Source organism: Tubulanus polymorphus, chromosome 4, assembly GCF_964204645.1.
Source record: "Tubulanus polymorphus chromosome 4, tnTubPoly1.2, whole genome shotgun sequence".
NCBI lineage: Eukaryota > Metazoa > Nemertea > Palaeonemertea > Tubulaniformes > Tubulanidae > Tubulanus > Tubulanus polymorphus.
The window spans coordinates 14,695,644-14,717,772 of record NC_134028.1 but is presented as its reverse complement, the minus strand read 5'-3'; the positions used below and the strand labels follow the sequence as shown (position 1 = coordinate 14,717,772).

The 22,129-nt window shown below is 32.2% G+C and overlaps 1 protein-coding gene across 1 annotated transcript in view; it reads left to right on the top strand.

Annotated features, from left to right (window-relative positions):
- The window catches only part of LOC141904223 (DNA-directed RNA polymerase III subunit RPC4-like), a 111,581-nt gene extending 89,821 nt beyond the window's left edge, over positions 1-21,760 (top strand). Inside the window, exon 9 of the mRNA XM_074792786.1 lies at positions 21,463-21,760. Coding sequence (XP_074648887.1) covers positions 21,463-21,600 — 138 coding nt within the window. The 3' untranslated portion in view covers positions 21,601-21,760. The remainder of the gene's footprint in view (positions 1-21,462) is intronic.
- The last annotated feature ends 369 nt before the right edge of the window (positions 21,761-22,129 follow it).

Genomic DNA, 22,129 nt, shown 5'->3' with positions numbered 1-22,129 from the left:
GCTTCAACCTCTATATCAATACCATCAATATTCTATATTTCCTACAGTACATACAGATCATTGTCAAATGCACAAGGTATTTACTAAATACAAGTATATAACACACTCCTATCCGTATGCTGGACTCACACTTGACATTCGGAGTAAGCGTTCGCTGTGGGGGAAAGGAGATCGTTCGCTGTGTTGCTTGAAGTGTTTATCGAGTTTTACGCGGCTTAAGGCCTACCGGTACTGAGCTTTACGGTCTCAAACAAACACAGTATAATTGTTGCGTTTATTAACGGACTCATTGGATTGAACTTCAAAACTAAATTTACGATATTTAGGTGGGTTGTTATTCAATAGGCCTACGACCAATCTGTCCGGATGTTAGGCCTACGCATATACATAGGCCTACATAGGCTAGTAGCCTCTACTAGGTTAAAGCTAAGTTCACTGTAAAGGAGGAATCAGATTTATTAAAATGCATGTTAATAAGTGATTAACTGGTTGTGACTTGCAACGATCAATCACAATTAACAATTTTATTGCCAAAAATGAAGATTTTTTTGAAAATTTCGTCTCAGCAGACAGCTTTATAAGCCAGACTTTTCATTTGAGTTTTTTCATCATAAATGAAACTGGTATTTCATTAATTCCTAATGACTTAAGCAGGGCGTAGGTCGGCCTTGCGACGGCTTGTGACTCACTGCGACGCCAATCACTGCGACCGCCAGCGACAATTGTGTCGCAACGACTCATCGACCTACGCTCCCTTGCGACGGGTTGCGACTTTCAGCAAAGCCAGTCACAAGGAGTCATAACCAACCGTAAGTTTTTTATTCAAACAAGCATATTGTAAAAAGTTTTTTCTCCGAACCAAAAGTATTAAGTATTTCATTCAATCAAACAGAATTGTTTTCATTCAAACATTCGTTCGAAAAAATTGTTTTCGCTCAACCGAATATTTTTGACGGGACAAAATGTTTTTCATTTCAACAATAACATAGCTTTTCATTCGATCACATGTTTTTGTCAGAATGAAGTAAGTTTTGATTCAAACAAAAAGCGTATTGTTCGATCAAACTGAATTGTTTTTACTTGAACAAGATTTTCTTGTCGGAACATTAAGTTTTTTGGTCGAACAGCGTGTTAAGTTCGTTTTTTGGAAATTTACTCGGTCTGGTTTTTGGATTACTGTGTATGTCATTTGTCAGGACATTAAACAGAAGACCACTTTGGATACTACCTTGCGTGACTCCACTAGTTAGACTGACTTGTTCCAAGATGAGGCGTTCCGTTGATTTCGGCTACAATTTTTCGTTCAGAGATAACTGCTGAGCCATTTGGGCGACCTATCACTGATACTGTTTCCTAATAGCCTGTTTAGTAATGGCTGATGTTGTGCCTTATCAAATGCTTTGTCGAAATCCACCGTTGAACAGGATTCTAAGACTGTGTAGAAAACCCGTTATTGCTGCTTTGCAGCTATATTTAAATCATTGGGATCTGTTGTTTCTAATATTAAATTACCGGATTAGTGCTCATTGTTTGTATCCAAGTGTTGAATGTATAGTGTATACTTTGAATGCTGCGCACCTGTAGTCTAGTACTAGACTGCTGTGTATTGATTATTGGCACGCTGCCACAGCAGCGCGGCTTATATAAACACTGTACAATGAATATACGCGGTTTTCTTTCTCTTTTGATTTTCAACATTAGTTAATTTTGAAACATTTCGAAACTATAAGAAATTATTTTTATCAACGTCCTAAATTCTAATTGGTATATGAGTGTAGCCTAACATAAATTAATATTCCATTTCATTATGGCGACCTTGAACTCTAAACATCGTCTGTTTAAAACGATATCGAAAGTGTCGGAAAATACGGTACCAGGACTCGAACCAACAATCAAAATTGGGCCGTCAAGTGCTGCCACCATGTGATACCTGGCAACCAGTCTTTACATCGTCAGCAGTTGCAAAATGTTTTTTGATAATTTTAGGACATTAGTTGTGATTTCTAGCCTTTGCAGTGAAGTTTTATCATATCCAACGTAGCGGTAGGATAACATTTTTAAAGGATTATGCGTGACGATATATAGTAAGTAAAATATCGCTCATTGAAAACTTGAAGAGAGAGATTTTCATCGCAAATGAACTAGAGCATGGCGGATTTAGATTCCAATTTCCTTTTCTGACTAGCGCCATCGAACGAGTAATTCAAGAACTTGAATTTGTCGATATCCCGTATTGCATTAAAAGTTCCACGAAATTTACAGGCACCTTTCATAAAGTTTTCAATTTCTTAAGCATATATGCAGTATTTATGTTAAGATCATAGTAGTTGACAGACCGCACGAAGAAGCAGCTCAATATTTCAGGGGCCTCAGGTTTTTTCGTTCTTGGGTTAAGTATAACATATAACCTAAGACCTATAAACTAAAGATCTAAAACTAAATAGTAGTGTTTACTTTGTGTACGTTGTGCATTATTTTTTGCCAACACCTATACAATACCCGAAAAGCTCATCTGCTAATTTACTTTGGGGAAACTGAGATATTTAGTTCATTTAGTTCCTTTTTTATTGAATATTATGTATCTACTAGTGGGGTAAAACGAACAATATAATTGTTTGCGTTTATTTTCTGAAATTTATACCAATTTATAATAAATAATATACAATTTATAAACCTGATGTTTTTACACATATACGTTGCCATAATTGATCAGAGGGGAAGATAAAAAAAAGCATAGCTTGTAGGATATACCACCCAAAAAAAGAAATGTTACATAGAAGAAAAAGGTTCATTCACACTTCCATGCACTCTGTCACACATACAAAAATCAACTTATCCCTAGCTTTACTTTCCGTGTTCTTGCTTGTTGGAGTCAAGCTTTTTCATTAGAGCACAGTGTTCAGTTTCCGTAAGATCATGATGGCAAGTTGTCTTAAGATTCACCAAACAGAGCAAAGTAAATTCAAATAGAACTCTAACCGATTCATTTACTTGCAATAGTATTAGTATAAAATGATATACTTAAATACTGCATCATCGTAAATGGGGCCAGCCGTGTTTAAGACATGTGCGGCCGAGATCGTGTTTCAGACGTGTGGCCGCGGCCGGGGCCGTGTTTCAGACCCTACCCGTACAAGTTTCGTTCTCGTGTGGCAGTGGTCTGGTGTTAAATTGTCGAGTTTTGATGGTGTTATTCGTAACTGTCACTGATTGTCTTCGATTGAAACTGTTTCTAACCCAACCACATAAAAGATTCTTTCTAGTCTGTTAAATAAATTCTGAATTGAAGACTGGTTCCCTGTCTCTTCAAAGAGCGAGGGGGGCGGTAGTCTATGGTGGCTGCTCCCGAAATAGTCTGGAGCTAAATAAATATCACTTGAAAGTGTCTCCACCTGGCAGATATTGACAGAACTTTATCGGTAGTACAGATATAAACTTAATTTCAAGGTCGCTAAGTGTTTTTTTGAAAAATATTTACGTTTTTACGTAAAATTTACGCTATGAAAATCACTGATGTGTAATACAGCGCTATGGAAAATGCCACAAAAACAAAGCAACTAAGGTTAGACCAAGTCGTTGGTATTTTTGATCAGGATGACACATTCGGATAGTCGAGTGATGAAGCGTCGGTTAGTAATTTGGATTTTGAGGGTGATGATGTTGACAGTGTCAGTGACCATAGCAACGCCAAAAATAATTCGGATGACCATGACGATAATAACAGTGATGGTGAGCAGCCAGCAGGTGATTATTGTTTTATAAATAAAGATTATTAGTATAGATTAGTAAAGGATAATTTTGAAAGGCCTTTCTGTTTAAAGTCTAGTAAAATAAATAGGATAGTCACACCATATCTCAAGTGTTTCGTTAGGGTAGGCCTATACTCTTTGAAAATAAGCCTACCTTTGTGTAAATAATCTAGTTAGGCCCGTAGGCTTGTAGAGGCCCGTAGTTGGACGTATTTTTTTTGGTTCAGTTCTATCGACCCAGCTTTGTTTCATAATAATAAAAATGGCCTAATTTTTGTGTTTTCTAGTGCCTGAAGATGATGATGATGACGAGGGCGATGGTGTGCCACCTGTTTTTTGTAGAGGAAGGGAATGTGGCCGTGGACAATGAGGTTGTGGTCGGGGATAAGGAGGACGTGTTCATGGAAATCGGGGTCGTGGCGGTGGACTATGAGGATGTGCTGGGCATTGTAGACACCAAAGACATGGACATGGACAAACTGCTCAACCTGGTATCCAGTGGCTAAATACTACCAAGCAAACTCATTCATTTCCTTTCACAGATCAGCCTGGGATAAGACGTAGAATGAATGCAGACTCTACTGAACTGGATTAATTGAAACTGTATTTGACTGATCACATCATTTCTTTGATTGTTTGAGAAACCAATCGTTATGGTAACGGTAAAAAAAATGAGGCAGACCCACAGCATCTTCTCGTGTGGATGTATTCATGGACTGATGTCGATTCTGCCATAATTTAGTGGTACTTTGCTTTGTGTATAACAATTGGTTTAGTGAAGAAACCGGATTCACCACTCTACTGGTCAAAGGATACCACGTTAGAAACCCCATTTTTTCCAAGCATTATGTCTAGAAAAAGATATTAACAACTTGTATCATCGATCCATTTAAAAAATAATGAGATCCCGAGACCAGCAGACAACCATATTTGGAAAATTAGGCCTTTTTTATGAGTATTACATCTAAGTTCTCATCTAACTTTACTCCCGAGCAGTGTGTAAGTATTGATGCAGCGCCACTTCTACACAGATGTAGACTAACTTTGAAAGAGTATTATCCCAAGAAACGCTCGAGATTTGGTGTGAAATCCTATTAACTTTGTATCGGCTACACCTGGAAATATCAGATTTACACTGGGCAGGATCGTTACAAACCAATTGCACTTGAACACGGAGTATCATACAAAGTAGTTATGGACCTAGATCAGGGATACATCCTAACAACGGACAATTGGTATTCAAGCCCAACATGGTTTACTGCTCTGTACGACAAGAAAACTTGCTTGCGGTACAGTTCAGACGAATCTTAAAGACATTTCTACCAACCTGGATGTTCACCATGATGGGTCCCCATTAGCTAAAGGGGAAGTAACACACAGGTCTTCTGATAAACTTGTTGTATGTTGGCGAGACAGAAAATAATGTGAATATGATCTCAAACTATCATGACGAGTCGGTTCAAGATACAGGAAAGAAAACTAAAGATAATGAACCGATAGTCAAGCCAACTGTTATCCACTGTAACAAACAGATGGGCGGCGTGGATAAAAAAGACCAAATGTTGAAAAGCTATGCAATACAACATAAAACCCATCGTTGGTAGATTAAGTTAGCCCTTCATCTAGTGGACATTTGTATTTACAAATACAGTCAAACTCGGTTAAGTCATCATCGTTTTATTCGTCATTTTGTTTAAGTAGTCAGGGCCTGCTACTGTTGTGAGTGAATATGCGCGGCGGCTCTTGTGCAGTATAAAACACAACAATCGATATAGAGTCGTAGATAATACTGTTCAGCGTACAGTCTGAGTTAGTTTCTCACGAGGTAAGATGGCTCCTAGAAAGTTGCAGACTAAAACATACCAGTAGAAATATGACATTTTAAAGTTTGTGCAAAAAAATCCGGGTATGAAAAAGATCGATGTAGCGACAAAGTTTAATATCAAGCGGCAGACTCTAAACGATTATATTAAGAACAAGGACAATATTTTGAGTTGAGAATCCTGACGCGAGAAAAAGGCAAATCAAGCGGGACAGAAAACCAACGTATGCTGATGTAGATCTTGCATTGAACCTTTGGTTCTGGCAGAAAGCACAGATTCCTGACCTGAGGCTTGATGGTGAAATGTTATTGAAAAAGGCGCGCGACTTTGCCATCGAGTTTGGATATGAAGAAAATCCAGCTTTAATTAGTTCAAGCTGGATTGATAGATTCAAAAAACGGTATGGAATTGTGCAGGTCAGTAAGTCAGTAGAATCAGCAGGGGTTGACTTAGCGATTGTGAACGAATGGAATGAGGGAACATTAAAAGATATTTTGGAAAGATTTACTCCTGACAACATATTTAACGCTGATGAAACGGGACTTTTCTGGCAAATGCTGCTAGAAAAGTCCCTTGGATTTTCGAGGCAGAAAACCCATGGTCGAAAATAACCAAAAACTCGTATAACCGTGCTCGTCGCTAGCAATATGTCTGGAAGCGAAAAACTAGCATTCTATGTGATCGGAAAGGCAAAGAATCCGCACGTATTCAAGAATGTACAACACGTACCGGTGCAGGACACGGCTAATAAAAAAGCCTGGATGACCGGAGACTGGTTCGAAAGTTGGTTCCGTAAATTGGACCGTCGCATGCTTGTTGAAAGGAGAAAGATTGCAATGGTGTTAGACAATTGCTCAGCCCACCCACACATTGAGTTGGACAATATCGAACTGTTTTTCTTACCGCCGAACACGACGAGTGTCACCCAGCCTATGGACAGTGGGATCATAAAGAACTTGAAATTTCATTACCGACATGTCCTTGCTACACGATTAGAGGCGGCTGAGTCTGATGCATCAGTCCCATTAAAATGGGATCTTCTTGACGCCTGTATAACTCTTAAAGCGGCATGGCGAAAAGTTAAACAAGAGACGATCGTAAACTGCTACAAAAATGCCAATTTTATCGTCAGCACTCCGGATGTCGTTGAATTGCCTGTTCCTAGCACCTCATCTGATGCTGAAATAAGTCCAGATGAAAGTGAGTCGTCCTTCTGTGTCTCGATAAGACTAACAGCCAGACATTTTCCTTCACACTGTCTTTAGTATGAAAACAAAGGAATATACGTAATACACATTGATACTTCTCGATGGGTTCTATTATTATCTTGAAGTGAATCACATTTTAGTACCGTAGGATATACACACGTTTTAAATTCCGACATGGTGTCTTCACGAGTAATGAAAAATCAGGGTTTCATACCAGAGTACGGTATTTTCCTTTAAAATGGGAGACAGTGAGTTCCAATCAGAACAAATCGACATTTATAAAAATCAATATTATTGTTCTCATTGTAAAAAATACATTGCTAAATCTAATAAATCTCGGCCTGAAAATCTGCAAATCATAAAAAAATGTTATAGATTTTGAAACTCCAGAAAGTTCCAACGAAAGAAAAGAACAATTAGAAAATATGAAAAAAGATGAAATTAAATGTAATGTTTGTAATGAACTTATAAGTAAAAAGAATTATGATAGACATCTTGAAACACAAAAACATCTACAAAATTTAAGTAAAAATATTTTAGGAACTGAATATTTTTATGATAAATCTCAAGTAAAAAGATCTATTAAAAATCCAGTTACAAAAACTAAATCTATTTTGAATAAACAATATATGGATAATGTTAGAAATTAAATCGGAACAACAATAGAAGATTATAGCAAATATATTGAAATAATGGAAAAATAATGGATTTTGTAACAGATGTAAAATATCCAAAAATTGGTATTTCTGGAAAAGTAATTTTCATAAAACCAGAAGAAAATAATGGAATATAACATTCAAACACATTCTGAAGAAATAATTTCAAAAACACAAATAAAAGAGAAATTAGTAAAAATTTTACTGAATTTACATGTCATATTGAAGAAAGATATTTTAAAGGTTCTGGCTTAACATTGAATGAAATTATATTATTAGATTTAAATATTTATAATACAAAAAGGAATAAAACATCAAAAAGTAATAAAATATTTACAAATGATTGTAAATTTTCAACAGAAATGGATATTAAAGCATCAGCTTATATCAAATTACCATTAGCAACAAATTTCAATCATATACAGCTGTGAAATCTTTAAAAATGGAGTATCTAAACAGGGAAAATTCTGTTAAATTCAACCTGAGACCCTTTGGAAAGGAAAAACTATTGCATTTTGGAGGCATTAAATGGCAAAAACGTCGACGTAAGCAAAGTTTTGTCAATTAAATTAACTAACGTTAACTACATTATAACTTCTCGTGTTTCTGATACAAGAAACTTGATTACTTCTAGAGAATTGCCTATACATGGCCGTTATGTTACGTTTAGTGATGTCTATAAAAACTATTATCAATGTGAAAGTTGTAGATGCGGTCATTGAAATGGATGATACAATTATAATCGCATTTATCTCGAAATATGGTGATTTTGTGGATAATTCCCTAAAAGGGGGTCTTACTAGAGGAACAAATATGTTTACAGGAACTAGATACCTACAGTTTTATTATATAAAATATAATAATGATATATAAAAATATATATAATTACTAACCATACGGTATATATATATATATATATATATATATATATATATATATATATATATATATATATATATATATATATATATATATATATACAATAATAACGATTTTTTAAACTACTTAGTTCCAGCCATATTGTTCTCATTCTTCTACTAGGTGAATGATAATTATTTTCTGGTGTTTTCTTATCTGAATTTTCATCTGAGTGTTTTTCTATAATTTCTTTAGGTTCTTCCATTTCATTTTTCTCATTTAAATAAAGTTCTATATTGTTCCACATTTCATCTCGCCCTTTTTGTTTGTTATTTCATCAAATGGAATTAAAAAATCGATATTTAAAAAATTTACAATCGTTTAAAAAGAACTCATAATTAATTGAATCTTTCATATTATTATCCGCGCAATAATTTAGTATTTTTGTGAATGTTTCTTTTATATTTTTCATATCTTCTTTTGTTAATTTAGGTTTTTTGTGACAATCGTTAAATGATAAATATAAATACATTTTCTTTTCTTTTGTGTTAAAATATAATGGAATAATTGTTTTTAGTACATCACTTTTAGTTATTTTACCATTTTCACTTTTCTATTATTTTCTTTTTTTCAAGCCATTGCGTATATTCTGGTGTATTAACTTCTATAAAATATATTTTAAAAATTTCATCTAGATATTACAATTTTGGTTTTTTACGAAAGTTTCTTATTTTTTTCATCGCCCCATAAATTTGTTTAATAACCACATTCATTACAAAATATCATACAATCTTCTTTTATAAAATATTCGTAAACACATTGTGGGCATTTTTTCCATCAAATTTTGGTAAAAGATGTACATAAATTTTTTTTTATATTTATTTACGTTATCTTTATTTATGATTCTCCCAATCTTCTAAATTTTCAGGACTAAATTTTATTTGATAATGCTCGCGGAAATGATTTTTTATACTTTTCTAATCATCAAATAAAAAAGGTTTTCCAAAAAGGTTTTCCAAATAATTTCTTGTTCAATTTCAACAGAATTATTATCGTTACTATCAACGTTAACTCTCAATTCCTTAATTTTACATTTTTCTGAATTCATTTTGAAATAATTTTTTGAAAACGTTTTATAACAATTTGGGCAGGTTATTTAAGGGGGTTTATAATTTTCATCTCTTTTCATGTGTCTAGCCATGTGACCTTTAGCTTGAAATTCAACACACATTTAACAAGGTATTTTCCCTTCCATTTATGTAGGAAAAATTTTGTTAGAATTGGTTTCTAGTGGTTCGAGGTAATTTTTTTAATGATGAATGGTGGTATTAAAAGAATATAGAATATATGTTGATTCTAGATAACTTACAAATCTTTAATCTCATAATTTACTAATACAATTAGATAGAGAATTTTAGAATTGTGTTGATTTAAAATTAGTAGATGTAAGTTTATGTAATTCTTTTTATAATATCACAGATAAAACTTTTTATCATAGAGGTTTTGGAATTTTGTTAGAAATAAAAATAAATGGTTTACTCTATATCTAAAACCAGGATCATATGATTTATGAACATCAGCGCAAGAAAATAATAGAGGAGCTCGTTTGAAAATAGGAGAATCTACTGAATTTGAAATTAGCTCTAATAAAAGTGATAGTTCTAATAAAATAAATATAAGGTTAGCTAATGATGAACCATACCAATTTTAAGTTTGAAAACCTATAGCTAAAGTGTTAGGAATTATCCCAGATAAACCTTATTCAAATGTTGATAGTAGAGTAAATATAATGTCTTTTACACATGTTTATATTTATTGCAATTTAATTGATCCTACAAAAACATTTGAAGCAAATAAATGTACAACTTGTAATTCTAGTGTATTCAGTATTTTACCATTAAAAGATGTTAAACAATTCGATACACAAATAAATTATAATTTAACTGAATGTGATTTTAAACCTTTCATTCCACCTTTAAATAATTTTAAATTAGATATTAGAAATCACAATGGGTATTTAATTGATTTGAATAATTTTCCTGTAATCTATAAATAAGTTAGAAGATGTAAAGAATATTTTTTTCACTATATAAATATGAATATATCAGTTGGTCCGAGTATATGTTTTGGATTTGGTTTTAAACATGAACAAGAAATTAATTTAACATTAATGATGTACTAACTCATATCAAAAATACTACATTTTTTAATGAAACAACATTTGATTATGGATCAACAATAGATAAAGAAACTTATATTGTAGAAAAAATTACTGATTTAATTAGAAATTCTATAGTTTATGAATTGGATGATGATTTTATTATTGATATTAGAAAAATAATAACTGAAATATATGAAAATGAAACTAATAATATTATAAATGTTGAAATAATAATAACAAAAGTAAAAAAATATTTTGAAGATGGTAATTTTTTTGGCGGATCAGAGGTGGATAATAAATTGATTATATAATGGCGCATTATTATCAGTTGGAACTGTTGGATATGCAATGATATAAAAAAAAATTATTTAAAATAGGATATTAATGTTGATAGATTTGATTTAAATGATATTTTAAAATTAACAATTGCAGTCACTTAGTCTAATTTAACAATCGATTATTTAGAAAAACAGAAATGTATTCTTCCAATTGATGTGTAATTTTTTTTGTTAGATAAATGGCATCTGCGATTATAACTATAATAGGATCAGCAATTGTTAACGCATTAGTATTTACTGGTGGGGGTTAATTTTTTGATAAAACATATTGATAAAAATGGTTCATTATCTGAACAGAAAATACATAATTTAGCATTAGAAAAATATAATAAAGCAGCAGAAGAATAAATAGAAAAAAGACAAAATTATATAAATATTAATAATGAATTAATTATATAATCAGAAAATTTCACATTCAGTTTCTAATCAGTTGATGAAGCAATGAATTGATAATTTAAAATTACATCTATATAAACCTAAATTTTCAGATAATTATACACCAAGTAATGAACAACAAAAATATGAAATAATTTGGATTTTGGGTGGAACAGTGGTTGTATTATTTGTAGCATATAAATTTACTATTTAGTAATTTTTTCATGATAACAATGGAAGATAAAATTGATGGTGTTAATATCATTCCTAATAGTATAAATAAATCTAAATCAAAATCATATTTAGAAAAACAAATATTAGAATTTAAAAATGATTTTAAAGTCAAAAAAAGTATTGGAAAAGTAAAGTTATCTATTATTTCATTATTAGTTGTTCTGTTACAATTAGTTCTGTAATAACAATTTTAGCAATATTCAGTCGATTAACTTTTAGCTATATCAATTGGCGTTTTAGGTTTAAGTTCAAGTGTTTTAACTGGATGAGCTCCAAATTAAATATATGATTGGTAAAAATATGATTGGAATAATGATTGGAAAAAAATTAATAGATTAAAAAATACATTAGATTATATGATTAGTTTAAATGGAAATATAACAATTAAAGAACACGATATATTATTATTAGAATTAATTGATTATTAATTTTTTTATTATATAAATGGTAGATAATTTTCTAAACGCTTTTCAATATAATAAATTGATTAGATATAATATTCCAACAATAGATTTTAGTAAAAATATTTCATATAAAGATTTAGTTTTGAATTCATTAATTAATTTAGATATCTATGTTACTGAAACAACTTGTTTTACTTCTATATATAATATATATAGAATAGAATCTAATATGAAATATTGGCAGAATTGATTAAATTTTGCAGTTTATTGTGCAACAACAGGTTGTGGAATAAGTTGGAATAATCATTTAAATAATTCAGATATAAATTTGAATTATTCGGACTTGAAATTAATTCATACAGTATTTAGATTTCATACATATTTTCAAATTAGAATTATATTAAATGAGTTAGAATGTCCTTTAACGGGATCAAAATATTTTAATAAAATTGATAACAATTTAAATCTATCAAAGTTTGATAAAATTTGTAATGAATTTAATATAAATATGAATAATTCTGATTTTAGAGCGCATGGTAAATTGCATGGTGTTGGTGAACAGTCTGAAATAAAAAGAATTGATTATATGCATAGAGTTGGAGCTTATCATCATTATAAGATTGATATAATAATGGTTCGATTAATTTCATTTTAGAAAATTGTGAAGGTTTTACAAAATCTGGTATACAAAGAATAAATCAATCTATCAGAATTTATTTGATTTGTATTTTAGGATCACAAGTTGAAACAAGATCACCAATAGTTGGAAATGATCATACTTCATTTGATACACAAAAACAATTTAAAGTTTTATTGGAAGATTCAATTCATAATGATAAATATATCTTAATTCCAGAAAATCTTAATAAGATATCAGAATTATTTAGATAAATCTCATATAAGAGTAAATTATTGTACATGTATAGGTCCTAATTTATTGATTATATCTAATGATTTAGTGTTCGAAATAAAAATAATTAATAGGTCATAATAATTTAATAAAAACTGCAACAATGAATGATAAATTTGGATTATAAGGTGAAAAAAAAAAACTGAAATTAAAAGTAAAAATATTAAAGTAAATGATGATTCTAAAGTATAAGATAACAATACACCATGAAATAATTAAAAGTGATGATAATAATTAATCACATGAAAATGCTAAATTAGGTTAAACTTGTGTAGGAATTGTAAGAGGAGTAATATTGTATTTTAAATTTAAATTTTCTTATATAAATGGATGTCGAAGGTGGAGAAGATTATGAAATGGATACTTTCAATGAACTTGGTAGAACTGATGAACAACCCCCTGATTTAACTGATGCAAGTTTTAGTAATGATAATGATCAGCATATAATTCTATTTTAACAGGTACCCGTTCCGATAATCCAGAGGGATTCGATAGAATAAATAAATCGAAAATCAATCCTGAAAATGATATACCAGAAATAACAAAACAAGATTTATGAATACAGTCAACTCCGCATAAGTCGTAGCCCTCGGGGCTGACGAGTTTTCTACTACTTACGTGCTGTACAAGTTACGTGTAAATCGTATTTTTACAAGTTATCTATAGGCGGGCCTAGGTCGGCCATGCGACGCGACGCGATCGTCGCGTCGCAAGTGGCCGCGCAAGTCGGTTGCGATGCGATTGTCAGCGACTGTGTGCGACTAGTTGCTGCCAGTTGCAAGAGCGCGCAGGTCGGTTGCGACGCGATACACGAAATTTTTATCATGTGGTAGTGAACTTAATAATGGCACCAAACAACCAGAAGGTATGTTTTTTCGGGTACTCGCTGTCAATTACTAGGCCTAAGCCGGGAAAAGTGGTTCACAAAAGGAAAATGCCTGATCGATCAACAGAACGCTTTAATGCCTTTATTTTCAGTGCAATGATTCTTATCCCATCCACAACGGCTAATCAGTCATCCTAAATCGATAGGCTATTTAGAAGTAGGCCTAGTAGAGATTTAGATAAGACTAAGTCATTAAACTTTGTCCGACTTGAAATTCTTAGTCGTGCTACGTAAAATGTTAGGTGCCCGCGAAAGATGGAACGGAAAACATTATCGAGTGGCCAGTCGGCCATCTTGATTCTGACAGGGCCTGTTTTTGGGCTGAAGATTTGTCTAGGGTAGATACATGAGTAAGTCGAATATCAGGACATTACATTGAAGCGTCTTCAAAACTTCCCAAAAGAACTGGATACCGTCTACGTCTAAAGTCCCAAGTGGGCTAAAAATGATACCTCATTCTCCGCGATGGCCGGGTCATTTCTCTGAAATATTATTATAAAAATTTGTAGGCTGTTCATTTCTATAGCGGCCGGGTCTGTTATGGTAAAAAGCAATGTATAGGGTAGATAGGCGGCCGACCAGGTCAACTTTTAAGCTAGTAGAGCAGAGAAACAAGGTATCAAATTTTTTTAGCTTAGGTCTAAGGTATACTGTACAATAATCACAATAAATAAACTTACGGTAAACATACTGTATAATAATCAAATATGTTTACAGTCAACCCCCAATATACCGCCCACATCGGTGCAGAACGATTTTGGCGGTATAGAGAGTATGGCGGTATATCGGGGCTGTTTTACTATGTATTTGTATAGAGATGTACATCGAGAAAACCTAGCAGTAGGCTGGATGGCAGTATATGGGAGAGCGGTGTATCGGGGGTCGACTGTAATACATAGATACGTGTCATAATTGTAATGGAGTATATGTTGGTTCAGCATTCATCATCATATCTGTATATCGATGTGAAGGATTAGGTACTTGATGGTAATAACTGGCCATCGACGGTAATTTTGAATGTTCCACGGCATCTAATAGAGCAATTTCTCCTTCGTTCAAAGCTTCATTAATTCTATTGATAACCTGCAGTTTAATTCTTTTGTTCGTAAATTTCTTAAGACATGCCCCAATATATTCTCCGAATAGGTCATCTTCCCCTTTCTGTTCCTCAGCTGGTAATTCAATGGGTTTAGCGATGTCTTCGTATAACTTTTCGAGCAGCTCTTCCTGTCGTTTGGAAGATTTGATATCTTTTCGTTTGTTTGGTCCTGCATTTTGAGTTTTCAATTTACGCCCAGATGGCTCTTCGACCTCATCAAATTCATTTTGCTCGTCACTGCGATCAAAATTTTCATCACCATCGTCACCATCAAACTCATCAGTTACCGGTATATCATCTTTACTGATCTAAAAACATGAAATGAATTTCATTTATTTAGTTTTCAAAACGTCATTTTTTCCAGCTTCCACAAACAGAAGACGATTGGTTGGAAATTGCAGGAGAATTTTGGGACAAATGGAATTTTCCAAATACTTTGGGAGCACTCGATGGTAAACATATAGCAATCACTGCTCCAAAGAAATCAGGCTCCGTGTATTATAACTATAAACACTTTTTCAGTCTCGTTTTGCTCGGTCTTGTTGATGCTAAGTATAGATTTATCTATGCTGATGTGGGTTGCAACGGAAGAATATCCGATGGTGGTGTTTTTGAGGGTTGTTCTTTGGCTGAAGCTTTGCAAAAATGTCTTCTGAAATTCCAGCTAGCAGAGAACTTCCTAATTCAAATATAAAAATGTCATACCATGTTGTAGCAGATGACGCTTTTCCCTTGAAAGACTATATCATGAAACCCTATCCTCATCGAAGTATGACCCGACGAGATCGAATCTTCAACTATCGATCATCTAGGGCGAGGCGAGTAGTTGAAAATGCTTTTGGCATCTTTGTGATGAGATTCAGAGTATTTCTGAATAGAATCAATCTTTCACCAGATAAGATCGATAAATTAGTGTTAGCTGCTTGTGTCCTCCATAATTATCTATTATCAAGTGGAGACCACATAGCCTCAATACCAGGGACCCTTGATTTAGAAGATACAGACAATGGGATTATTCAGGAAGGAACCTGGAGAGAAAGGGGGAATTTGACAACTGCCTCACGACCAATACCATGCAGTAATTACGCGGGCTTAAAAACCAAAAGAAAAACGTGATACATTGGCTAATTATCTTATCAGCGATGATGGGGCAGTAAGTTGGCAAGATGAAATGATTTAACCTGGTTGATTTAGTTGGTAGCAAAACGAATATGATTCCATTACAAAGTTACTATGGTTCTCTTGATGTATTTGTGTTTTAATTGATTGTGGTGTAATAAATTTGTACCTCAAATGATGAAGATGTTTCTCGTTGTTTAACATATGTCCTTAATAATTTCAATTGGTTGATAAGCCATTCCTGCCGGCGTGTTAGTTTCTTTCTCTCACTTCCAGATGCTGGTTCCTTAACTAGACGGGTGAATTGAGTTCGAAGCCTCCTATAAGGAAAATCAGCTAATTCCGAGCACCAGTTTAAAAGCCCCTGGCCTGTGGACGAACGATATCATCATGTCAGCAGAGACTGTTATGATGAATGATGAGCGAGGCTGGGCCGGGTCCCACGGCAGCAGGTTCGGGTGAGGGGAGATAGTAAGAGGCGAGGAAGAGTCTCATTATTCATTAATTACCAGATTTCTCTAAAAGAAATGCCATTTCAGACAAATCTTTTTCTTTTTTATTGCGGTCGCAATAAGCTTTTGATTCCGTGTTAAACAGGGACGGTCGCTCTTGCCACAATTCGATTAATCGTTCTTCGTCTGCGTCGCTCCATTGGCATTGCTCTGCCGCCATTTTGCAAACAACTGCACAGCCTTCAAAACGCATCTCGCAAATAATGCGATTGTGGGTTCGAATCCCAGTATTACTGGAAAAATCGCGTCGCTCCCAGTCGCAAGGGCGCGTAGATCGGTTGCAACGGTCGCGTCACGTCGCAGAAAGTAGAACATGTGCGACTCATTGCGACTGGCGTCGCTGGCAGTCGCAACCCGTCGCAAGGCCGACCTATGCCCGCCTTATAAGTCGTGGTTTTATACGAATTCCACGAATAAGCCGTGAAAATACGATATATACGACGCTCAGTTTCCAGCATGGTTCGTCATGTTCCCAGTCATATCCTGAGCTGACAGTGCAGATCCTATATCGCTGAAAACCATATTCCCATAGAATTGTCACCTGACTACAAAGTTCTAAGACCACATGCGTTCCCACAAGGGGGTGCTGCAAACATTGACACAGCTGATTCTTTCCTATCATTCCTAATGGCAGCAAATTTGATAATGATAAATTATTGAAAATATATATCCCGTGGATTGACACACGTAGTGAAAAGTTATACAACATTTACTTAATGGCAGCTGACGTTTTGGGGGTGTATGCCTAACTTTAATATACACCAGTCTTATAATTATATCCAAAGTGACCATGGTGTCCCTGGACCCCTAGTTTCATGTAAAAACCCCAGATACACAAACCTCTATGTCCCATTCACCTATATGTATATATTACAACATTCTCCATTTTTCCACCAGGCGCCAGTATTTTCCTCGAAAGTGTTTTTCATGTTATCTGCTGTGGGCATATCGGCCTATGACTTACACGAGGTATTTTGAATGGAATCAGAAGATTTGCCTTCCAAAATTGATACGACTTACATGAAAATACGACTTATGAAGTACGAGTTATTAGCATAATTTGATAAGGTTTAAAGAGGAAAAAATCGGGACCAAAATAATTATACGAGACAAGTGATGAATCGACCAATTCCATGTTGACTTATGCGGGGTTGACTGTATAATGAATTAATTCATCATTTTAGACCTATATTTGAAAAATCTGGGTATAATATAAATGATATAGGTGCGCAATATTTAGCACCACAATTGAAATTTTTTGATGGTGAATATTATTATCGTTTGGAAGATAATTATTATATTAATATCTCTTATGAAAATCAAAATAAGATATTAGCAGAATCAACTTTGAGTAATTCAGAACCATCTAGAATTAAAAGAATAATTTATAGTGATGTTATAACTGATGTTACAAAACAAGAATTAGACCAAAATAATATTGTATTCAAACAAAGAATTGATGAATTATTTCAAATAATGAAAATTTAGAAACCGAAACAACTTCTAACCAGAATATAAGCTCTAAAACTAATAAACCTGAATCAAATAAAGTGCCAATTGAAAAACTTTTTCTAAATGGATTACATGATGCAACAGATCAAGAATTAGAAGATTAGATATATTTTCTGGTAAAGCAATTAGAGAAATAATAATAAGTGTAAGAAATGAAGCTGATAAAATTGCGCACAATAAACTGATTAGAGATCATAAAATTAAAACTTTAGAAGATGAATTATCTAAATTTAACCAAGAATTAGAACAATTAAAATTAGAAAGAGATAATTAAGTTATTGAAGAAATTGAAAAAGAAATGCATATTTAGAAAAAGAAATTGATGATTTAAAAATATAATATAGAATTTCAGAAGGAAGAAAAAGATTAAGGATTAAAAGTTATTTTTAAAGATTTATTATATAAAACCAAATTCTCAAATATCATTAAAAGATAGAATAAGATCATTATCTAAATTAGAAGGTATAACAATTCTTTCAATTTTAACAGCTGTAACTATGGTATTTAAAACAATTGGTTTAGCTATATCAAATTCTTTAAAATCTACACCAAATCCTAAACCACCTGATTAACCACTGAATGATAATGATTCTATACAACATACGGGAAGTATCTAAAAAATCTGATGCAACTTTACCTGGAGTTATAGCGCTAATTGTTAGTTTTATTTTAAAATCTGCTGGAAGTATTATTAGTTTTGCTGCTGATAATATAATAATATTTTTAATTACAGTTTTAAGTGCAATAATCTTTGGATAAGTAAATATGATAAAAAATAAATAAAGTAATTTTTTTTCTTAATGAATGGTGAATGGAAAATATATAGATCCTTCAAATAATTCTAGAATTTCTAATGCAATTAAAGCAGAAAGATCTCATCACATAATTACACATAATCCTTCTAATATTAATCCTAATGAAACTGTATATGTTAGAATTCCGAAATTAAATCAAAATACTTTTTATGTTTTAAATAGTATTTATTTAGCAGCTAATATAGAAGTAACTGGTCATGATAATAATTATGTTGTAGATAATGTTGGTAGAATTTAATTAAGAAATTAAGTATAGAATTTGGTCCAGAAACTGTTTACATTAGATGATTATAATTTATTTGCACATTATAAAGATTTATGGTTAACAAAAGGGAATAGAAATAATATGATATTTCAAGGTATCCCATCAAAAAACCAAAATAAATTGAGATCAAAGCTAATAACGCAATAGTAACTAATGCTGTAGATTATTTAATGAAAAATATTTATGTAGTAAATATAAAATTCCATTAGATTTTAAATTAATAACTGATAATGCACCTTTATGTAAGTATGCAATTCAAGAAGATATTATATTTGAAATAACTTTTGCACCTCTAAGGCTAAACAAAAATGATACCATGTTTCTCCGCAGCGGCCGGGTCATTTTTGTAAAATATGATAAAATTTATAAACAGTTCATTTCTATAGCGACCGGGTCTGTTATGGTAAAATTGATCACGATTTAAAAAAAAGTAATGTATAGGGTAGATAGGCGGCCGGCCGGGTCAACATTTAAGCTCAGCAGAGCGGAGAAACAAGGTATCAATTTTTTTTAGCCTAAATTAGATTTTTTTATCTAGTGTTAATAAAGATATGGGTTATAAATGATCAAATATATTTTAAGAATATGATGCAGTAACTGTTGAAAATATTGCTCACATAATTCAAACACGATATAATCAAGAATTTTCATTATTATATGATTATATAGATAAATTTAAAACTGTAACTATTAATGCAAGTGATGAAATAATAAATGGAAATATCAATTTTCCAAGGAGATCTTTTAAAGGTATATTAATATTTTTTACCACAATATATTCTAATGGTGCAATAAAAGTTGATAACTATTATAATCCTGAAATATCAAAGTAAGAAAATAACAATTGAAGGTGCAGCAAATTAAAATATTTTGTCAAGGAATGAGAATGATAGATCAATTGGTAGAAATAAAAAAATATATCATGAATGAAAAAAATAAATTAGCTGAAGATTTTAATATTAATCAAATTGATTATTATACTGGTGATAAATTTGCATTATGGATAGATTTAAGAACCACTGAAAATAACTTATTACATGGTTCTGGAAAAAAATTACAAAATACAAAAGATGGAATACAATTATTCATTAAAAAGAAAAAAGGAGGTCTCAATTATAAAATGCATATTTGTATTATTTCTGATGCGCAATTGAATATAAAAGATTCTCAATTAGATAGTATTCAAAATTAAAATATATAGTTAATATTGATGATATCTAAATGGGGAATAAATAATCTCCGAATCCTAAAGAACAATATTAAAGAAATTTAAATCATAATCCTGAGAGTTCGGTTGTCTTTTCTTCTGTGAAAATATTTGGCGACAAATTAAACAAGATAGATTAAATAAGATAATCCCACACAATTTAGTTAAACATAAAGATATAAATAAATTTATATTAGAACAACCAACATATACAGCACTTAAAAAAATTGAAAGAAAATATAAAACCCGTAAAACTGTGGTAAGTTATATACATCAACAATAGCAGGGAGATTTAATTGATATTAAAAATCTTAAAACTTATGATAATTGGTGGATATTAAATATAATTGATATTTTTAGTCGTTATGTATGGAGCTTCCCACTATCCAGAAAAGATGCTGTACAAACATCAAAAATTTTAAGAAAATTTCTTTCAGGTTCAGTGAAACCTGAACAAATACAAAAGTGATAATAGAAAGAATTTGATAATTCATTAGTTCAAAATCGAATAACAAAGCAGCAGTTGTTGAAAGATCTAATAGTAATTTAAGAACAAGAATGTGGAAAAATTTTACAGCAAATAATACTTTTAAATGGATTGATGTTTTATCAAAATTAATAAAAGACTATAATAATTCTAACCATTCATCTATTGGAATAGAAAACCTGAAAATGCCGAGATTGTTTGGAATAATTTATATGGAGCATTTCTTGTAGATGATTTTGGTGAACCTAAATTTAAACCGCCTTGGTTGAGCGTGCGTGAACAGGCTTGAAATTGGTATTCATACGCGGCATACTGCTGTCGACAATTCAATTCGTTCTTTATTGACACAATTAAAATTTCACAATAAAACATTTAGTTTCACATTTTTGAAAACTTATTTTAATTTTCTTTTACTTTCATTGGGTGCTTGCAATAGCGGCAATTTGAAAATCTCTGTATGAACATTTGTATTTATCAGTTTAGATATCTTAAACTTAAAAACCGCTTTTCTGTAAAATAAATTCTCAATTGAATTGAATTGCAAGACTGGTTCCTTGTCTTTTCAAAGAGCCAGGTGGCAATAAACTTTATCGGATGATCGTAGTAGATTGTCATTTGAAGGAACTTTTTCTTGTTTAATGTCTTTATTATTTTAAGAAAAACTGTGGCTCCTATCTATTTTCGTGTTCGCTTCTCTTCACCTGAAGTCATTCGAGTTTTTCTATGACTCAGTGGAAATTGACTCAGTTGCTTGTGAGCTCCATGGTTCACTCTCATTTGTACTCATGTGAACTTGGAATGGCCATTGAGATTTAATTTTTCCTTTTAATCCTTCATTTTACAGGAATTGGTAGCCGTTAAAATCAACCATGACCGCACTAATGGGAATATGATTGAACTGGGATCAGTGCAACATAGACTCACATGTACACCAAATTTTGAACAGTTATTAATTGACTTTGAAATGACTTCGTCAACATGAAGAAAATTTATGCTACATGAATTGGACACATTGTTGCATACCCATATGCTATCAGTCGCGACTGATAATTTTTTAATATAACTTGTTCACTTTGATGGCAGATTCAGATGAAGGAAATATTCATAAAAACACGAATAAAAGATGCTACTCATTTAATAGATATGGTTCTTGGGGTTTTTTTTGGAAAATATTTCAAGCACTGCTTCCATATGTAACGCACTTCCTGATGGTGTTGGCAACGTTCGTACGTGGGGGTCTAAAACTAAAAAAAATGAGAAACGAACTCAAATTACAGCAAACTCTTCAAATAAAATACAATTTATATAGCATATGTTTATTAAGACATGATAAGTGATTATAGCAATGAAATATTACTTAACCCTTCCAGTACTGGCCATTTTACATGGTAAGATACTGAGATTATTTTGGGTGAAACTAGTGTCTCCAGTTAACTTAACAATACTCAGAAACTACTCAATTTAGATTAAAAACTATACACCGAACTTGGTGCATTGTGGTCATGTGACCA